This window comes from Leptonychotes weddellii, chromosome 2 (genome assembly GCF_054177405.1).
Source record: "Leptonychotes weddellii isolate Sample4059 chromosome 2, ASM5417740v2, whole genome shotgun sequence".
Classification (NCBI taxonomy): Eukaryota; Metazoa; Chordata; class Mammalia; order Carnivora; family Phocidae; genus Leptonychotes; species Leptonychotes weddellii.
In genome coordinates this window covers 49624611-49646110 of record NC_138370.1, presented here as the reverse complement: position 1 = coordinate 49646110, position 21500 = coordinate 49624611, and the positions used below count along the sequence as shown (strand labels likewise).

Here is a 21500-nt window from a genome sequence, read left to right as displayed (position 1 = left end):
ACAGTTCACAGGCTAAATCCACTTTGCCACCTATTTTTGTATGGACCATAAGCTAAGAATGGTTTTTCATATTTTTAAATGGTGAAAAAAAATAAAGAGAATATTTCATGAACACATGTAAATTATAAGAAATTCAAATTTCAGTGTTCATAAATAAAGTTTTATTGGAACTCAGCCACACTCATTCATTTACAGTGTCTATGGTTACTTTCGTGTCACAATGCAGTTTGTAGTTATGACAGAGACCTTATGGCTAATAAAGCTTAAAATATTTATTATCCAGCCCTTCATAAAAAAACATTTGCCAATCCCTAGATTAGAGAGCAGTATATAGACTGAACTTATTAGTGCTCTACCCTACTGAGTATAATATTTTGTTTCATAATTTACACATATATTACATATATTCTTTTCTTTGTACCAAACATTTTATTTTAGAAGGATAAGAGAATACTTTTTAGAGAACTGAAAAATTTTTTTAAATAAACAACTTAGTATTGAAGAACTAACTTGCTCTTACGATACTTTTTAAAAAGAATCAGCAAACTATAATACCCAGCTCACATCTAGCTTGCTGCCTGTTTTTGTGAATACAGTTTTTCTAGAACACAGCCACACCCATTTGTTTTGTAGGACACAATATGGACTGTAAGGCCTGAAATATTTACTATTTGCCCTTTTACAGAAAAAGTTTGTCTACACCTGCTCTACAAAATTATCATGTCTACAAGTTTTACCTAAATTAAAGCAAATACTAATATGAGATTTAAAAAGAAACAAAGAGCAATAGTAAAATAGCTAAAAGCATAATCTCCAAAGTCACACACTGGGCTTACATCCTGCCTCTGTATACTGTGTGATCCTAGGCAGAGTACTAAGGACTCTGAGCTGGTTTCAAAACCTGTAACTTTGGAATAATAATTCCTATCCAAAGAATTATTGTCAGGATTAGACTCTCAGTTACTTTACTTTTTATTCATACTGTTTAGAAGAAAGCAAACCATTTGGCTGAAGTCTTCCTTGTTAGTTTCCCTGACTTTTGAAGATTTCATTTTTTATTTTTTGAAAATTTCAGTGACCCAAACAGGGAAATTTTGAATTCATACACAAGCACATAAAATTATTTTGAAATCCACATTTTCTTTAAATTTCAACCTAAAAATTATTTATGTTCCAAATGCTTATAAGTCAGGGACTTCAATTTCCTTTTGCCACAGAAACAATGTTATAATTCATTATGATTTCCCAAAGCACTTAATAAAACATACTGAGCAAATAATTTACAGCAGTTTTCCAATTCCAAAGGATTAATTTTTAAGACTCAGAACTTAATCTTAACTGTTCAGATTTGTTTATTTATAAAGTGATTTGTTAAAGTATCAGAAAACACTTATTAGGTTTGAGACCTGCATGTGTCACAACCTCTTTAAAACTGCTTCTCTTCATCAGAAAAATGGAGATTTTAAATGGTTATAAGGATAAACCACAGGATAAATGTATGTACATTTTCAAACTGGACAAATGGTGACTATTAATATTTATCAATAAATACTGCTGCCTTAAATCACTGATGTTAATTTTTTTTCTTGAAGAGTCAGAGTTATCATAAATATTCATTATTGTACTGTGCTCTAGGTATAGTTACATAAAGATTTAACTAGTTACAATGTTGAATTTGAGAAGTAAGTAAGAGTCATAGCCCCAAATGACCACTATAAAATTAGTTCCTAGGTATTATTCCATCCCCACTTAACACCAGTTTCTATTCACATTCATCACATCAAGGTCTCTGTTGGTCAATCTCTCCCTGACTGTTGGATGTTATACAAAATGAATGACAATGGAAATTGCAAATCTTGCCAAAGATGAAGGATTTCATAAAGATGATGACAGTGATATTGTAAAATTGTTCAAATCAGATGCAAAATCATCTATACATATGACAGGACAAATTAAATGAATAAAAGAAAACTGCAAAGAATTATAATGTTGATTCCTCAAAATATTTTGGTTATTAAAAAATTAAGAAATGATCTTTAGAAAACTGTCAAAGTCTCAGCCATTTTTATTTTTTATTTTTTAAAGATTTTATTTATTTGAGAGAGAGAGAGAATGAGAGAGAGAGCATGAGAGGGGGGAGGGTCAGAGGGAGAAGCAGACTCCCCGCTGAGCAGGGAGCCCGATGCGGGACTCGATCCTGGGACTCCAGGATCACGACCTGAGCCCAACGCAGTCACTTAACCAACTGAGCCCCCCAGGTGCCCTCAGCCATTTTTAAAAAGTGGTTCTCTTTTATATTATAAAAGTACATGTAAAATCATGAAGTGAAGGGTGCACCATCTTTCATCAATTCTAATATGAATAATTTTTAACATTTTAATATCTCTGAAATCGGGTACATCTTATAGTCAATGGCATCTTATACTCTGTTATAATCTCCTCAACTGTGGGCCAGAAATCAGTTGTAACATAAATATGTTATGCCTGAGTGATGTCTAAATTTTGTTAGTTTTTCTTTCTTGGTGTCATAATTGGACAACTGTAACCCCTTAAAGTTTTGATATAAGAAATCACTTACGGGCTTGTTCAAAAAGAAACATGACCCCTGCTAGTTGTTGAAAACCTTCCATTAAGTTCTTTTAATAAGAATAAGAAAATGCTAGCAATAAAACTTGCAGACTAGTGTTAACTCCTTGAGAGAAAATCCAAGAGACAAAACTGGAGTACTCCTAAGAAATGTTGAAATCTCAATGCACTTGGTGTCATAGAGGATAATATTACTTGAGAAAACATGAACATCAACGACCCTAATTTAAAAAAGAAATGACGGGACACCTGGGTGGCTCAGTCAGTTAAGCGTCTGCCTTCAGCTTAGGTCATGATCCCGGGATCCTGGGTCCACATCAGTATCCTTGCTCAGTGGGGAGCCTGCTTTTCCCTCTGCCTGCCACTCCCCCTGCTTGCCTGCATGCGCGCTCTCTCTCTAATGAAAAGCAAAATCTTAAATAAATAAATAAATAAGAAATGACCAGATATGAAAACAATGAATGGTGGATCACTACATCAAAAACTAATGATGCATTGTATAACAATAAATAAACATAATAAATAAAATTAACATAATAAAATAAAATTAAAAAAAAAATGACCAGAAAGTCAAATTATAAATGTGAAGTAGATTTAGGAATGAATACCTTTATCAGTTTATTTCATTCATATTTTCCTTTTTATGGACTCACAAGAATGATATAATTAAAACATAAATCTGAAAGTTATTTTATAAAAAAATATAAATCTAAAAGCAAGTATAAAAGTTAAGTAACAAAAAGTACTGTTATCAATTAAACTGGCAACACTTTTTCTCTTTTAGTCATACGTAAAATAATAATATGCCTTACAGTTGTATCTTGGATTTGATAAAACACATACAGTACTCATTACATAATTCTATCAGAAAAATTGCAATCCTCCCTAAATTAATTACTTTCAAATTAATATAGACTTAAATATAGCCAAAATTCTGATAAAAGTATAATTATTTTTTATAGAAAAATAAATTTTTATTATATCTCAAGATGGAATAGGTAAAACAACAAAAGCCATGTCATTAAACATCACACAGATGTAGGAGTATTTCTTCACATGTCTCTTGAATGTATTTCCAGGTTCTCTATTTATTTAGTGTTTTACTTTGTTTCAAGTTTTTATTTAAATTCTAGTTAGTTAACCTATAGTATAATATTGGTTTCAGAAGTAGAATTTAGTGATTCATCACTTACATATAATACCCAAAACAATTTTTAAATTGTATTTTTCAAGGTAAAATCCCAACCAAACCTTTTTTTCACTCTTTACTCCAAATGTGGATCTCTATATTAGTTAGACTTACTTTAAGTGATCTTTTTCCAATATCAACAATGCTGGGCTAAGGAGAGTCTTCCTACATGACACAGGATTGAGTGACAGCACGTAACACTATGAATGAGTGTTCCCACAGATTTCTGATTGTGTTTTCAAGGTAGACTCTGAAGTACTTCTTGAGATGTTACCATAGTCCTCTCCTACTCTCTCCTCCCTAAGCCTAATTATTAGAGCTGATAAACTCCTTTCTTAGGAAGATAAATGAAGGCCAGAAAAATCAGAAAGCTTTTTGTAAGCTTTATAACACACTGTACATAACAATGGTAATTATTTCTATAGTTAATCATCTTCCCCCTCACAGCAGGAAACCAATTTACTCTTCCCCACTGAATCTCTCCCACATCCTCTGCAATAGTGCCCAAGCCAACAAGGCAACAGCAAGGTACTATGAACTCTCTCCAAAAAGATAAGGGAGATGGGATATCTGGTAAAAAAAAAAAATTGCTTTGGTACTGCTGAAGTTTAAGAGGTGAAGAAAGTAAGAGAGAGGGAAATCAAGAGCAGTAAGAAAGCCAAAGGATGGAAAATTTCAGCTAAGCTAAAGAAGTTTTCATTTACCCTCCAGGCAATAAAGAACCACTGAATAACTTGAAGCAAATGAGCAATGCATTCAATTTTGCTTTGGAAAGATCACTGTGGCAGCCAGCTCAAGTAAAAGATGCATTAGAAAGATCCAGGATTAGGGCGCCTGGGTGGCTCAGTCAGTTGAGAGTCTGCCTTCAGCTCAGGTCATGATCTCAGGGTCCTGGGATTGAGTCCTGCATCGGGCTCCTTGCTCAGTGGGGAGTCTGCCTCTCCCTCTACTTCTCCCCCCTGCTCATGATCTCTCTCTCTCAAATAAATGAATAAAACTTTAAAAAAGCAAATAAAGATCCAAGATTAGAAGTAAAGAGATGAAAAGAGTAGCAAGAGATGAGAATTTCAACTAGGGCAGAAATAATAAAAATAGAAATGAGGATACAAGATAATCAGAAGATAGAAAACATGTGATTTGGTCACTGATTGGATGGATATGAGTTGGGTGGGCCAGTGACAAGAGGGATGATTCTGAAAGATCACTTGACTTCCCAGTAACTCAAACCAAAACCTCAAAGTCAAGCCATCTTTAATAGTGATTCTTTATAGTAAGATGGGGTAATACAGCAAGGGCATTAGGTTTGAAAATAATTAAATGCATTTAGTTTTGAACATACTAAGAATGAGTATCACAAAGCTCCAGTTCTGGGCAAGATGAAATGAGCACATGCTACCTCTCCTCTCCCACTGAATGGAATTATAAAATCTGGACAGAACATTTGAGGATTCTGAAAAGTAAATAGCAGCAGGCAAATTAGAGAACACCAAAACTCAAAGTACCACCACCAAGTATGTGGTGAGTCCGTAGTTTTTTTTTTAAACTATGGTATCTTCTGGCCTAAACCTAACTTTGGTCAAAAACCTGGAATTGAGCACTCTGGTGATGACAGGTTAAAAAAAGAAAGAAAGAAAGAACAGAAAAGAAACAAACTTCCAGTTCTGGCTTATGGAGCAGAGGGAACTCTTTGGAAAACTTAAGGAGAAAGTAAGGAGGAGAAAGGAGGAAATCTCCCCTTTTTTTTTCTTTCTCTCTCCTTTTTAACTTTCTTTTGTGCTGTAGCCTGCAGGAAAACTCACTGCTGTGGTGGCAGCTGAGACAGCAATGGGGAGCTTATAGGAAGCAAACTCTGAAGGAGGAGAACTTTTGTCTGTGACACTTAAATGCCAAAAAGGCAGAGCCAAAACCTATTGCTTTTTGTCCCTCTCCCTTCTCCGTCATCACCCCCCTCCCCACCACCCTGGCTTCAGAGGTGATGAAATCCTAGATAGGAGGCTTATATCTAGAAGACTGAAAAGTAGAGCCTCAGGGAGTAGAAAAGCATCAAGTCAATGGCAGACTGGGCGGAGAACAATTTTCCTGGTCAGGAAAATGACCTCCTAAGTTGTTTATAAAGTCCTGGGCTTACTGATAACCTATGTATGTATGGATATAATCCTGTTCTGCACACCAAAGACTTTGAAAATAGAGCTAACAGCTAGACTTCTACCCAGATCTCAGACAGACCACACTGTAGGACGAATCTGAAGGGCACTATAAGACTTTGAGAAAATAAGTTAACCAGAACTGTAGGACACAACAGAAAAGTAGGAACTTGTAGCCTGGGCCTGATAGGTCAATTGTCTGCTAAAACAAATACAATCAACAATCTCTGTATGATTTAAATAAAATCCAGAGTAATACTGTAATATTCCAAATGTTCAGGATACAATCCAAAATTAGTCAGCATATGAAGAACCACAAAAATCTCAATTTACTTGGGAATATACAAAAAACAGATTATGATTAGATGACACAGATGATATAATTACCTGATAAAAACATTTTTCAAAATTTTTATTTAAATTCTAGTTACTTAACATATAGTGTAATACTGGTTTCAGGAGTAGAATTAAGTGATTCATCACTTACATTTAACACCCAGTGCTCATCATATGACAAAAAATTTTAAAGAAACTATTATAAAAGTGCTTGAAAAGTATCATGAACAGTGGTGAAAAAGGTTAAAATAGAAAGTATTAGCAAAGGAATAAAAGATAAAGAAAACCAAATGGAAACACAAGAAATGAAACATACAACTGCCAAAATAAAAAACACGCACTTGATGAGTCAAACTAGCAAAATGACAATGAAAGGGGCAAGAGTAAGAAAACCTGAAATCAGGATAGAAATTATCCAATCTGAGTAACAGAAAAGAAACTGGAAAAAACTGAACAGAGCTTCACGAACTGTTGAAACAAGAACAAAGATCTAACTTTCATGTCATCAGAGACCCAGAGAAGAAAAGAATACAGTGCTAAAAAAAAAAAAAAATACCTGAAGAAGCAATGGCTCAAAAATGGCATAAGGCATAAATCTACAAGTTCAAGAAACTTAGCAAACTACCAACAGAATAAACCTAAAGAAATCCTTGCCAAAGACAATTTACAGTGCTGAAACTAAAGACAAGCAAAAAAAATTTTAAAGCATCCAGAGAAAAATAATTTGAGTGGGTGAGGATTTCTCCTTAAAAACTACATAGGACAGGGGCGCCTGGTGGCTCAGTTGTTAAGCATCTGCCTTTGGCTCAGGTCATGATCCTAGGGTCCTGGGATCGAGTCCCACATCGGGCTCCTGCTCCACGGGAAGCCTGCTTCTCCTTCTCCCACTCCCCCTGCTTGTGTTCCCTCTCTCGCTGTGTCTCTGTCAAATAAATAAATAAATAAATAAATAAAAACTACATAGGAGAAAGAGAAGTAACATGTTTTCAATGTTAAAAGAAATGAACTGTCAACCCAAAATACTACATCAGAAATAAGAAGATTTATAGCTAGCAGGCCTGATCCAAAAGAACTGCTAAAGGAATTTCTATAGACAGAAATGACTTAAGAAAACCTGGAACATTAGGAATGAAGGAATAGCAAGGGCAAGAAGGCCCTTAAGTAAAAAGATGAAAGTGTGGACTCTAAAGTCAGACTACAGAAATTTATTTTTTTAAAAGATTTTATTTATTTATTTGAGGGATAGGGAGAGAGAGAGAGTGAGCGAGCACACGAGCAGGGGCAGAAGGAAAAGGGGCAGAGGGAGAAGCAGACTCCCCACTGAACAGGGAGCCCAACACGGGGCTCGATCTCAGGACCCTAAGATCACAATCTGAGCCAAAGGCAGATGCCCAACTGAGCCACCCAGGCGCCCCCAGACTACAGAAATTTAGATACTTATTCTATTATTTAGCAGCTGTAAAGCTTGATCTAGTTAATTTCTTTATGCCTCAGTAGGATGTAAAATACGAATGTAAAAGAATCTACCTCAGAGAACTGTTGTGAGATTAGAAGTAATACAAGAACTTAGAACGACAACTAACATATAGCAAATACCCAATAAATGAGATGTTAACAATTAGTAGTATAACTATCAAATAGGATGGAATGGGAGAAATTACTTTTGAATAGAGGAAGTTCTGTCCTTCTCCGAGACTAGAGAAAACAAAGAAAAATTTGGTACAATTATAAATCTATAAGTTTAGGGGCAGAAAATGTGAGGAAATGTGGGCCTTGTAAGCCCAATTTTCTCTGTGAAATAATGATGAAATCATGATTATCTTCATAGAAAGATAAAGGGTAAAATTATTGAAGAAAATTTCCACAGTGGACAATGAGAGAGGCTACTGACCATGAAGATATAAAAGGATTGCTAGCAGGACTGACAGCTTGGCTGAAGCCAGAGACCAAAACCTGATCTGACATTAATCATCAGAACTTTAATTTCCCTCAGCAATGTTCAGAAGCCTGAATATAAAAATAGTCACTAGCTAAGTTACACATAATAAGGAGGGATATGCCAATTCAGAAAGAAGGGCTCCCTAGGAAGGACAGGCTAACCAATTATACACGTATGCATATAAGTTTGTGAACTTAATTTTCACATTACTCCAACAAGTTTAAAGGCATCTCTTTCAGAAACTACACAAATGTCCATCAACTGAGGAATAAACAAATTGTGATACATCCACACAATGGAATATGACTCAATATGGAATAAAAAAGAACAAACTACTGATATATATCAACCTCAAAAAACTATATATTATGGGTGGGGGGATGGGTTAGCCCAGTGATGGGTATTAAGGAGGGCATGTATTGATTGCATGGAGCACTGGGTGCTATATGAAAACAATGAATCATGGAACACTTCATCAAAAACTAATGATGTACTGTATGGTGACTAACATAATAAAATAAAATTTTAAAAAACTATATATTATATAATTGATAGATTAATAAAAATCTTTACTTTTTAAAAATTTTTATTTAAGTAATCTCTACACCCAACATGGTACTCAAACTCATGATCCCTAGATCAAGAGTCACATGCTCTTCCCACTGAGCCAGAGAGGTGCCCCCTGCATAAGATTTTTAAAAAGATAAAACTGGGGGACCCGGGTGGCTCAGTAGGTTGAGCATCTGCCTTCAGCTCAGGTCATGATCTCCAGGTCCTGGGACTGAGCCCTGCGATGGGATTCCTGTTCAGCAGTGAGTCTGCTTCTCTCTCTCTCAATCTCTCTCTCTCCCCCCTTCTGCCTCTCCCCACTGCTCATTCTCTCTCACAAATAAATAAAAATCTTAAATAAATAAATAAAATAAATAAATAAAAATAAAAAGACAAAACTATAGTGACAGGAAGCACATCAGTTGTTTCCTATAGTTGGTGGCAGATTGACTCCAAAGGGACACCAAAAAACCCTCCCCCCAGTTTTATTGAAATATAATTACCACATAACATTGTACCAATTCAAGGCGTACAACATAATGACCTGATATATGTATATATGAAAAAATAATTATCACAAGAAGTTTGGTTAGCATGAATCATCATATACAGTTACAAATCTTTTTTTAAAGATTTATTTATTTATTTGACAGAGAGAGAGAGTGTGCACGCACAAGCAGGGGGAGTGGCAAGCAGAGGCAGAGGGAGAAGCAGGCTCCCCACAGAGCAGGGGGAGCCCGATGTGGGACTCGATCCAGGACCCCAGGATCATGACCTGGGCTGAAGGCAGTCATTTAACCAACTGAGCCACCCAGGTGCCCACAAATTTTGTTTTTCTTATTGTGAGATGAGAAAACTTAAGTGATGATGGGATAGTGCTATACCATGATTGTGGCAGTGGTTACATGACTACTTTGTCCATACTCATTGTGATATACACTTAAGAGTAGTGACTTTCATTGTATTTAAATTGCAACTATTAATAAAACCAATTTCTAAAAAAGTTCTTGTTTGAAGACCTGGGTAGAATATTGTCCTATCAAGCATGTTGATAAAGACAGCACTTAAAAGGAGCTCCTTCACCTAGCCTAGTCTACTGTCCCCAGATGTAGTCTCTAAAATTAAAGGCAAAGGGAGTGTGATAGGCAGAATTTTAAAAGCTCCAAGGTTTCTTGTTACCCTTACTGCTCCACCAGGCTTACAAATGCTATATAATCCCCAGCACTTTATATACGATGGATTTTATCTACACAATTAGGTGATGTTAAATGGGATGACTGACATTAAAATAGAGACATTATCCAGTGGGCCTGACCAATCACATGAGCCATTTATTTGTTTACATATTTATTCATCGATAGGAGATATTTGTGAGCTATTTCTTTTTTTTTAAACTGAAGTAATGTTGACATACAATATTATATTAGTTTCAGGTGTACAACTGAGTGATTCAGCATCTATTTCCATTACAAAATGATCCTACAGTAAGTCTAGTTACCATCTGTCACTATACATACTTACTACAACATAACTGACTATAAATCCTATGCTATAATTTATATCCCCATCACTTATTTATTTTATAACTGGAAGTTTGTACCACTTAATCCCCTTCACCTATTTTGTTCATCCTCTCACCCTTTGCCCCTCTGGCAGCCACCAATTTGTTCTCTGTATTTATGAGTCCATTTCTACTTTGTTTTTTAGATTCCATATTTAAATGAAGTCATACAGTTTATTGTCTTTCCCTAACTTATTTCACTTAGCATAACATCTTCTGGGTCTATCCATGTGAAGATTTCATTATTTTACATGGCTGAGTAGTATTCCTATGAGTGTGCATGTATGTGTGTGTGCATGCGCATGTATGTGTGTGTGTGTACACACATACAATATCTTCTTTATTCATTCATCTATCAATGGATACTTAGGCTGCTTCCATATCTTGGCTATTGTAAATAACGCTGCAATAAAGACAGGGGTGCATATATCTTTTTGAATTAGTATCTTTGTTTATTTTGGGTAAATAACCAGAAATGGAAATGCTAAGTCAGCTGGTATTTCTATTTTTAATTTTATGAGGAACTTCCATACTATTTTCCACAGTGGCTGCACCAATTTACATTACTGCTCAGAGCACAAGGGCTCTCTTTCCTCCATGTCCTCACCAACACTATTTCTTATTTTGATACTAGCCATTTTGACAGGTGTGAAGTGATATCACATGAGCTCTTTAATATTAGAGTTTTCTCCTGCTGGGTGTAGAAGTGGCAGTCAGGAATTTGAAGCATGGGAGGGGTTTGATGCACAAAAAGTTATCTGTTGCTGAGATGAAGGGGGCCACATGGCAAAGACCTGACAGTGGTCTCTTAGAAATGAGATGGACCCCTGGTCAAAAGCTAGTCAGACAATGAAGACCTCAATCCTTTAACAGCAAGAAAAAGAATTCTACGAACACTCTAAGCAGTGAAGAAGATCTTGCCCTACTTGAGCCTCAGATAAGGACACAGATGGCTGACACCATGATTTTAGCTTTATGCAACCATGAGCTGAGGATCCAGTTAAAACATGTCAGATTCCTGATCACAGAAACTGTAATAAATTTGTGTTGCTTTAAGCTACTAAGTTTATGGTAATTTGTTACACAGCAATAGAAAACTAATACAGAGAGGCAAACTTTAAATAGTACCTCTATCTCATTATAAAAAAGTTCTAACTTCAAACTTAAAATCTGTGAGGCCTTCCCAACAGTTAACTTTAGCTCTCACTTCTATTCATTGCCTCACATTACTAGTGTATATATTCTTATTCAACATTAAGATGATAAATTACTCTAGAGACAAACTACATCTGAGTAAGCTTTAATTAAGTAACCTTTAATTAATTAACCTACTACCCCAAAAATGTTTAACTGCCTTGTTTTTAAATTAGCAGATAGACAAAACTTAATATATGATGCAATACCCAATATAAAATAGAAAAATAGAAATTCTTCACTCTTACCCACATCTTTCTAAGGTAAAGTTTTATGTATACACTTAGTCATCTAGGGAATGAAGAAATTCTGTATAGTTTAACAAAATGAATCTTGGAAGGTCATATAAAAAATCAGTCAAAATGCACTGCTGATCTCTAAGTATTTAAGGTTTTTTTTAATGATAAGAAAATAAAAATACTAAATTCTGGGGGCGCCTGGGTGGCTCAGTCATTAAGCATCGGCCTTCAGCTCAGTTCATGATCCCAGGGTCCTGGCACAGAGCCCTGCATCAGGCTCCCCACTCCACAGGAAGCCTGCTTCTCCCTCTCTCACTCCCCCTGCTTGTGCTCCCTCTCTCGCTGTGTCTCTCTCTGTCAAAAAAAAATAAATAAAATCTTTAAAAAAAAATACTAAATTCTGTTTGTAAGATGGCAACATGACACTATTGCTTCCCTTCTTGCAAAATCCTAGAAGAAAGTTGTTTTAAGTGAATACATATCAGCACTCAAAAACAAGCAAAACTCTTGGTAGTCCCAAGTACATAAGGAACCCAGAGATAAAGAAAAGTATACAAAATCAGTTTTAAGTGAGAAATTTCCCTAGCAAAAGCATGTCAGAAAGAATACTATCACAGAAGATGTGAGCAGCATTAAGCATGCTCTCAGACTTGTTGGAAGCTAAGAACATGAGAAGGTCTAGGAGCAGACAACAGTGGTTGCAGTAAGAGGATTACCTCCATTGCATTACTCATCTCCACAAGCCAGAAAGCAGTTAGTTACCTTCAGATAGGAGTGACCAGAGAGGGCGTAGTGGTAAAAGACAGGCTAATCCTCTGAATGACTGGTTATAATGAAGAAGAATGAGAGTCTCCTTAGCCCAGAAAATAAACTGTTGAGATATCTGCCTAACAGAATATCAATACCAGTTCCATCCATTCTCTACTCCCACTGAAAACTGTGCTGGGGACAGGTCAGTAACACTCTCCCATCTCACCAGGAGGTCATTCAAACAAAGGTAATGAGCAATAAAATAGCCACTCCCAAATGTGAATACTGTCAAGAACACCAAGGTTTGACGAATGCCAACACTGTGAAATAAGAGAACTCAAAAACGGAGGAAACCAATAATAGCACACTAAAAACAAGATTTTGCAATAACTGTAGTATTATCAGAAAAATGAGAATATGATTAAGGAGATTTAGGGGAAAACGAATTACATTTCATGGACATGAAAACACAAGTTTCTAAATCAAAAGAAGAAACTCATTAGGTGGGCTGAACTGTAGAGTAGACAACACTTAAGACTATATTAGTGAGCTAAAAACCAGGCCTAGGAATATTTCTAAAATATAGCAGTAAGAGAGAAAGGGATAAAAAGGATGAGAAAGGGATAAAAAGGGTGAAACAGAAGTACAGACAAAAGGACATTTGATGAAAGTTCCAATCTATCCCTCTAATAGGCATTCTCTTAAGGAGAAAAAGGAAAGAAGCAGTAGCTGAAGCAATGGGGCCAAATTAGTTCTAGACTTAAGGCTGTTCTGGATCTGCCTTAGCAGAACTTAAAAGCAAACTCTGAAAGACTCAAAACCATTTCCTAGTTACTTAACTGCATCCCAGAATAAAGCCCCAACATACTTAAATATGAAAAAATCCAAAATTTTTATACACACACACAATACCTGGCATCCAATCATAAATTACGAGGTATGTGAAGAAGTAGGAAAAGACTGCAATGAAGAGAAAAATCAATCAGAAATGACAAAGATAACAGAATTATTAAAGGTCATTAAAACAGCTATTATCTTCAAATTCAAGAATGTAGAGAAAAACATAAACATTATAAAGAGAGAAATGGAAAGTATAAAAATGACCCAAATAAACTTTAAGAAATAAAAAAATACAAGATGAAAAAATTTTCTGAGATTAAAAAGAAATACAATGTCTGCATGGGATTAATAGATTAGACAAAGCAGAAGACAAGATTAATGAACCTGAAGATACAGAAATAAAAGCTATCCAAAATGAAAAATAGAAAAGAGAGTGAAAAAAAATGAACGGACCCTCAATGAGCTGTTGAGAGAGCATCACATGGTCTAGTGAATGGGTACTGAGAGTCTCAGAATCAGAGAGAGAACAGAAAAATATTTTTTAATAAATAGGTGAAATTCTTCCAAACTTGATGAAAATTGTAAATCCACAGATCCAAGAAACTCAGTGAATCCCAACAAAATAAACATGAAGAAAACTACACTAAGCTACACTGTAATCAAACTGTTTCCAGTGATAAAATGTTACAAGTCAGTAGAGAAAAAAGACATATTACATATATAGGAAAAAGATAAGAATGACAGTGAACTTCTTATCAGAAACAGACATGCCAGAAGATAACTAGAGAAACATCTTTAAAGTACAGAAAGAAAAAAATATCAACCTATAATATTACACTCACCAAAAATATTTTTCAAAAAAGAAGGCAAAATAATTTTTCAGGCATACAAATGCTAAGCATATTCACCAACTGACCACTACTACAACTTATCATTTAAGCATGAGGACAAAATAAAGACAATTCCCAACATATCTTGGGAAGTTTCTGTCCAAAAGAATTGCCAGAGAATATTCTCCATCATAAAGAAAAATAAAGTGAGGGCAGAATAGTAGAATGTAATGATGAGGAAAGAAATATATAAATCTTGACAAGTCTAATAATTGTTTTAAAATATTTTAAATTAAAATCTAACTAAAATTCCAGATGCTATTAACTTTGGAGATATGGGGTAAGAGAAAACACAGGAGGTTCTCTTCTACTATCTACAGGAAGGATACAAATACAGATTAATTCCAAAATTAGAAAAACAAATTCATGCGTTAAAAATATAAAGGGTAACCATTAAAAAATATAAGTATATTTTGATGACATTATTTCAAAGAAAAATATCCTCAACTGAAATAATTAACTCACAAAGATACCACTTATGAACTTATAGTAGTTATAAATGTAATCCAAGTACACTACCATATAATTGACCTATTTTCTATGTTAGCAGGATGCTTCATGGTGTGGTGTGCTGATAGAAACAATCATCAGTTGTTCTGTGGACAAAAGGTCAAAAGGCATTTGTGCACCTCTACAAGTCAAAACTATTAAGTTTTAACTACTAAAATGATTATCTAAAAACTGTTAATATCTTCTTGGATACATGACTTAATTAAGTTAGCTGGCATAATGGAGGTTTTAATATACTTTTGCTTCTAATGTGTGTTTGAGAAAATACATAGTTACACTTATATTTATCAAAATGTTTCCCATTTTTCTTTTAAAATTCTTTGCTACTTAAAAGTATTTAAAACCAAAAGCATGTATGAAAAAACAAACCTAGCAATGTAAAAACTCATTTGTTTTAATATAAATATCTAGGTTGCTTTATCTACTTCTCTTTTTAAAGGAAGATTACAGCTATGAACTTACTCCTAATTAACCAAATCATTGATAGAATTTCACCTTGGTATAAGATATGGCAGAAGACATATGGTAAAGACATTATCACAACTTTATACTCTGTAAAGTTTAGAGTAAATGTTCGTAAAGATTTAGAATTCATTTATACCTACCTTGTTCCAGACCTTCACTTTGAATATTAATATGTTCAAAATCTCAAAAAAAAAAAAATCGTACCATATGTCCTTCAGCTCGAGCTTTATTTTGCCGTGCTTCCCGTTTTCGTTGTAGGAACTCTTCTACTTGTTTAGCTCTTTCCACAGCTAGCTGCCCCTTTTGCCTGAGTAATTTGGACAAATAGCAAAGTCAGAAATTCTGAACATTAAGTATTTCAAAAAGTTAAAAATTAGACTTATTCTAAATGTTTTCTTTGTTGCAGAATATGAAATAAAACCTTCCCCTGTAATGAAAAAATAGCTACATATTTTACTACTACCTAAATCACATTCTTCACTATTTTAAATAGAAGTAAAATCTATACTACTACTCCAAATCTTATCAAGAAGGTTTCTCTCACATTTATTATTTTGGACTATATTTAATTATAGGAGAATCTCAATAGTTTCCCAGTAGTGAAACTTATCTCAGAACTCTGTACCAAATATATCTAAGAACCTTCTTTAAACAGCATTGAAGTAAAATTAATGCAGTACAGTAGCAATTTCAAAACTGAAATACAAATTCAAAAATGAATAAAAAGTTTGTGAGTTTTCAAAATACAGTTAAAAAGCAATGTCTAAATTCCTTGAGTATCACAACTATTAAAAATAAAATGCACAGGTTATATTTCTGTATCTTTCTCTGACAATTATAAAAGAATGTAAACATGTTGAGTTTAGACTACAAATAAAAAATATAAGGGCACCTGGCTGGTTCAGTTGGTTAAGCATCGACTCTTGATTTCTGCTCAGGTCATGATCTCAGGGTTGTGAGACTGAGGCCTGAGTCGGGCTCTGCACTGGGTGTGGAGCTTGCTTAAGATTCCCTCTACCCCTCTCCCTCTGCGCCTCCCATCCCTGCTAGCATGTGCTCCCTCTCTCTAAAAATTTTTTTTAAATTTTAAAAATTTAGGTTTTAGTTTAAAATATATATATAAACATTTGTTGAACATCTAATATATACTATACCTGTTCTATTGTACCTAATATATATTGTGCCTTTTACATATTATGCCTGCCTGTTAATATATTTTGAAAGATACAAAAATAAATAAAACCCAGCCCCAACAATCAGAGAACTCATAGCATAATATCAACTGCAGTTAATTTTGGAGGTGAGTTAAAAAGATGAACAAGTGATTGGCTGTGCTTCCACTCAGATTTTGGCTACTAAGGCACACAAACTTGCTACAGCCTCTCTTTAAGATCATAACTATGTTCTGAATAATACATGAAGTAATGTCTTTCCTGTCTTCCAAAAGATTTAAACACTTCCTGATTTCCATCATTGGAATTTTCTAAGATTAGATAATTCCAATAACTGGTTAAGAGCCTTTTATTGTGACTGTCAGGTGTATGTATCTAGTTCCACATCACCAAATTCAGAAATGTACTTCATAACCCATGGTAGTTTGAGTAGATTAAGAACAATGAATAAGAAATTTGTTTATGCCTCTGTAGTGCACATGTGTTATCCTCTAGCAGTCATACTATGCACCGTATAATTATGAGATTAATATCTAGTCTGGATGCAACATACCTCCCTGCATATATCCAGGCAAGGCTGTATCCTAGTCAGCTATAGTCCCTTTATATAAGGTTGGGCCTGAAGAGGGCCCATAAACTTTAAGAGGATATGACACTCAGACATGTAATCTGAAGCTGCATGTCTACGGGTAAGGCTCTTTTGGGGGGGTCCTGGAAGCTTACACCACCACTTACAACTAAATAAAATTGCTGATCTCTCTGCTTTGTATCCTGACTGCATCTCTGACCTTTATAAAAGTAAAACATGTTTCATTTCCCATCCTAAGATACTATGTCCAATGTTTGTCAGTCTAAACCTCCAACTGACATATGTTAATACAACAGCTGCACAGAATTATTTTAGTAAAACCTGGTCATATATATAATGGTTTTAATTTATAGATTTTCATACCATTTAAATATATAAAGTACTCCTGTTCTATTTATTTATATGATTTATAGGTTTAGCTTCACTGAATAGTCTTTTCCTAAGATGGTTTAAATAAGCAGGTTTACATAAATCACTGCTTTCAATCACAAACTTAAAACCTGTAGTGATTTTTGCTTAACATTATTATTTCTTTTTGCCTCTCATTTATTAAACAAATACTTATTAAGTGTCAACTATTTGCCAGTATTATACTATATCTGTCTTTGAAGATGTAAAGATGTATAAAACAGAGTTCCAAAAATGCAAGGTTGATTCAATATACAAAAATGAGAGTAATGAATCTTATTAATAGGACAAAATCAGTTTAATTAATTCTATGACCCCTCATAACACTTAAAAACCTCTAAGTAAACTGTCTTTATTTTTCACATTTGTTTACTACTTCATATACACTAAAATAAGAACCCATACTTATATTCTTATTCCTCTCTAAAACAGTAAAACTGCTAAACTATTGGCACAAACTGTTCATGCTACCTTCATAGAAATAAACCAGAAATAGTCAATTTATTCAATGGTCATTTTCTTCCTTAAACATTATTAAGAATTCATAGCACATACTATTTTAGACAAATTAAACACTCTATCTTCTCCATCTTTTGAGTTCCAAAATTACTCCACTTAAAATCAGTAAAACAGGGTGCCTGGGTGGCTCAGTTGGTTGAGCAACTGCCTTCGGCTCAGGTCATGATCCTGGAGTCCCCGGATCGAGTCCCATATCGGGCTCCTTGCTTAGCAGGGGGTCTGCTTCTCCCTCTGACCCTCCCCCATCTCATGTGCTCTCTCTCTCTCATTCTCTCTCTCAAATAAATAAATAAAATCTTTAAAAAACAAATCAGTAAAACAATAATCTAGATTAATAGTAAAGTAATAACAAACACTATATAAACCACAATTACTATATAAATATATAAACCTAAGAAATTAGGAATTAGCAAAGTAAAATACAGAGACATTAAAATGAGTTAAAAAGAAGTAATTATTCTAAGACAACCCCTTTTCTCATCCTGAAAAGAGAGGGGGGGGAAAAAGGAGTAAGTTCTTCCCTTTCCTTTTCTTATTACAAAGGCATGAATAAGTGCCAACATCTGGGTAGGTTACTTCACATCCATGGCTCAGATCCTTTACGGGTAAGGGATATTTAAAAATTTTGAAGGATGATTATGGGTGATTAAGAGGTAAAAACAACACAAAAATAAGTAGCAATCCAGGTAGAAAAAATAATCTGAGAAATAAAAAATGAGTCAATATGGTTTAAGGTAGAAGAGCTGGAGTGGTATAGAGTTAAGGAGATGAGAAAAGAATGTAGGGGGTTTACTCATTAAGCTTCCTCCTCTGTTTAAGTGGCATAATGTCGATCTGATGGAATGGAACTGCTGTCAGCTTTACCCAAATTAAATGATGCAATAGAAAGAAAAAGACTTGGAAAAATAAAAGCACCTATAAAACGTAAGTGTTAAGAGGCACTCAATAGTTTTATAAAATGGTCTTACATGGCTCAGGCTCTAATATTAAAAAACTAATTGAATGTAAGTTCATCAGCTGCAACAGTGTACCACTCTGATGGGGGATGCTGATAAGGGGAAAGGCCTTGTAAATGTGGGGACAGAGATAATGATGGGAAATCTCTGTACCTTCTCTCTCAGTTTTGCTGTAAACCTAAAACTGCTCTAAAAGAAGTCTTAAAGAAAAAGCTAATTGAAGAGGCGTGTTAAGACAGATACAAGCAAAGTCAGACTGGCCAGAGTTATTAATAAGGGAAGAGGAAAAATAGGTAAAGCCATAAAGAGGGGAGCAGGCAAATAGGGGCGATCCAAAATATAAGAAAAGAGAATTTGAAAGAGTGAGTTGACCATAAATATCAATTTGCTGATTCAGTTTGAATTAGGGAAAAGAACTGACCAGAAAAGACAATGACATACAAATTACAATAAAACCAGTTATTATGACAGTGTGGAGAAAATGTTCTTTAATGCCAGTGGCCACTAAAATGTACAAGACAAAAGAATCATTGTATTTAAATGGGAGGAGACCTTAAGTACTAACTAGTCTAACTTCTTGATGAATAAAGCATTCCTCTATTCCCATCTGGATATACCTGACACATGGTCATTCAAACCTCTAGTTTAATAGCTTCAGTTTGAGGACATTCATTAAATCCCACGACAGGCCAGCCACTGAACAGCCCTCATATTGGGCTAAAACCAGTTCCTCAACTTCTCCGAGTCATAATAATTCTACATGGTGGAAATATATATAAGTCTAATTTCTCTTTTACATGAAAAGCCATCCAATTTTTCTAGGCTTGCTCCTTTAAGCATGCTTTCTTTAATGGTGGCTAAATTCTCCCAGCTTCTTTAATTTTCCTAATAAATTGTTTTAATCCTCACTAAAGTCAATATGGCACAACAGTCAAGTGAGTGAACTTTGGAAACAAACTGTCCACTTTCGACTTCTGGTTTTACTAATAAATAGTTACGTGGCCTTCAAAAAATTATTTGTTTATGCAGTACCTCAATTCCTTAATCTGTAAAACAGGGAAAATTTTAATACCTGCCCCATGGCATTGGTGATAAATAAATGAGTTAATACTATGGTCAATTCCCATTATTCAGAGTAGTCATGTTCTGTAAGGTCACCATGAACACTGAATTAGCCAATACTGAACCACCACCCCTAGGAAAAATATAGGGTTATGTTCCTACGAGCCTCTTGTTACAATATCTTCCACAATGGATTGATATATAACACTGTTTGATGTGTGTTTCTATTTAAAGACGCCTTATTTAATGTATATAGCCTGAACTCTCGTCTCGGCCAACAACACAGGCAACAACACTCTTTCTCACAATGGAGCAAAGCTTATTTGACATAAATATTTTCTCCATGAGATACATCACAGCCTTCCTGCACTTAGGAACATCAGAGAGCACTTCAGTGCTGTTTGAGGGCCATTTTAATCAGTGAAATCACCAAGATGATGCACAAAAATGCAAAGTTCGGTAATAAATACACCACTAAAACTACATTTGTTTATGAGTGCTGAAACAAGAAAGCAAAGCATCGCCTTTTCAAGCTCAGATTGGAATACATGCACCAGACAACTCAAAATTTTTTGCTGCTCTGTACACATCCACGAATGTCCATGAAAGCACTGGGAGTACTGATTGTGGGGTTGTATATAAATTTTAGCAAGTAGTCAAATTCACAAACACACACTCCACAAATAATGTGAATTGACTATATATGTAAATTACTTCAAACTGGTCTTGGCAGAAAGTGCCCAACTAAATATTAGCTCCTATTTTTATCATTATCATCATCTTCATAAATTGCTATTCTTACAGGTGCCTAGTTTATCAATATCCTTTTACGTAACCAGTATAGAATATAGTGAAAACTTCACCTCCTCTACTACTTTAATTTCAAATTTTATATTTTTAAAAAACTTCTTTAGCTCCTAAAAAGCTACTGGTACTGGCCAGAGCGTAATAAAATGGGCACTATCACATATTGTTAGATTGAACATAAATTGGTACAGTTTTTCCAAACAGAAATTTAGTTATATTTAGTTAATAATATTTAGTTAGTTATATTTAGCTAATATTTAGTTAATATTTAGTTAATAAATACATATATTTAATAAATTTAATAAATATATTAACATTTCTTTCTAGAATCTTCACCAAGAACATAACTGACCAACTTCTGTAATCCAATAATTGTACTTCTAAGATTTTATTATACAGAAATGAGGAACAAAAAATAAAATTTGGCAAAAAAAATTCCAAAAAAATTAAAAATTACAAACAATGGATTACAGTAGGAGATTTGTTACACAAATTATGGTAATTCAGGCCCTGGAATCGTACAGAGACATCAAAATTCCCTTGAAAACAATTTTAGCATGGGAAAATGTTATGGTAAAAATGTTAAATAAAAATTGATTAAAGGGCGCCTGGGTGGCTCAGTTGGTTAAGCGACTGCCTTCGGCTCAGGTCATGATCCTGGAGTCCCTGGATCGAGTCCCGCATCGGGCTCCCTGCTCGGCAGGGAGTCTGCTTCTCCCTCTCCCACTCCCCGTTTGTGTTCCCTCTCTCGCTGTGTCTTTCTCTGTCAAATAAATAAATAAAATCTTTAAAAAA

General features: G+C 34.6%; 1 protein-coding gene across 1 annotated transcript in view; it reads right to left on the bottom strand.

Annotated features, from left to right (window-relative positions):
- Positions 1 to 21500, bottom strand: part of NEK1 (NIMA related kinase 1) — a 226475-nt gene that overhangs the window by 130610 nt on the left and 74365 nt on the right. The window contains exon 18 of the mRNA XM_081812908.1: positions 15397 to 15517. Within this exon, the coding sequence (XP_081669034.1) occupies positions 15397 to 15517 (121 nt within the window). The remainder of the gene's footprint in view (positions 1 to 15396; positions 15518 to 21500) is intronic.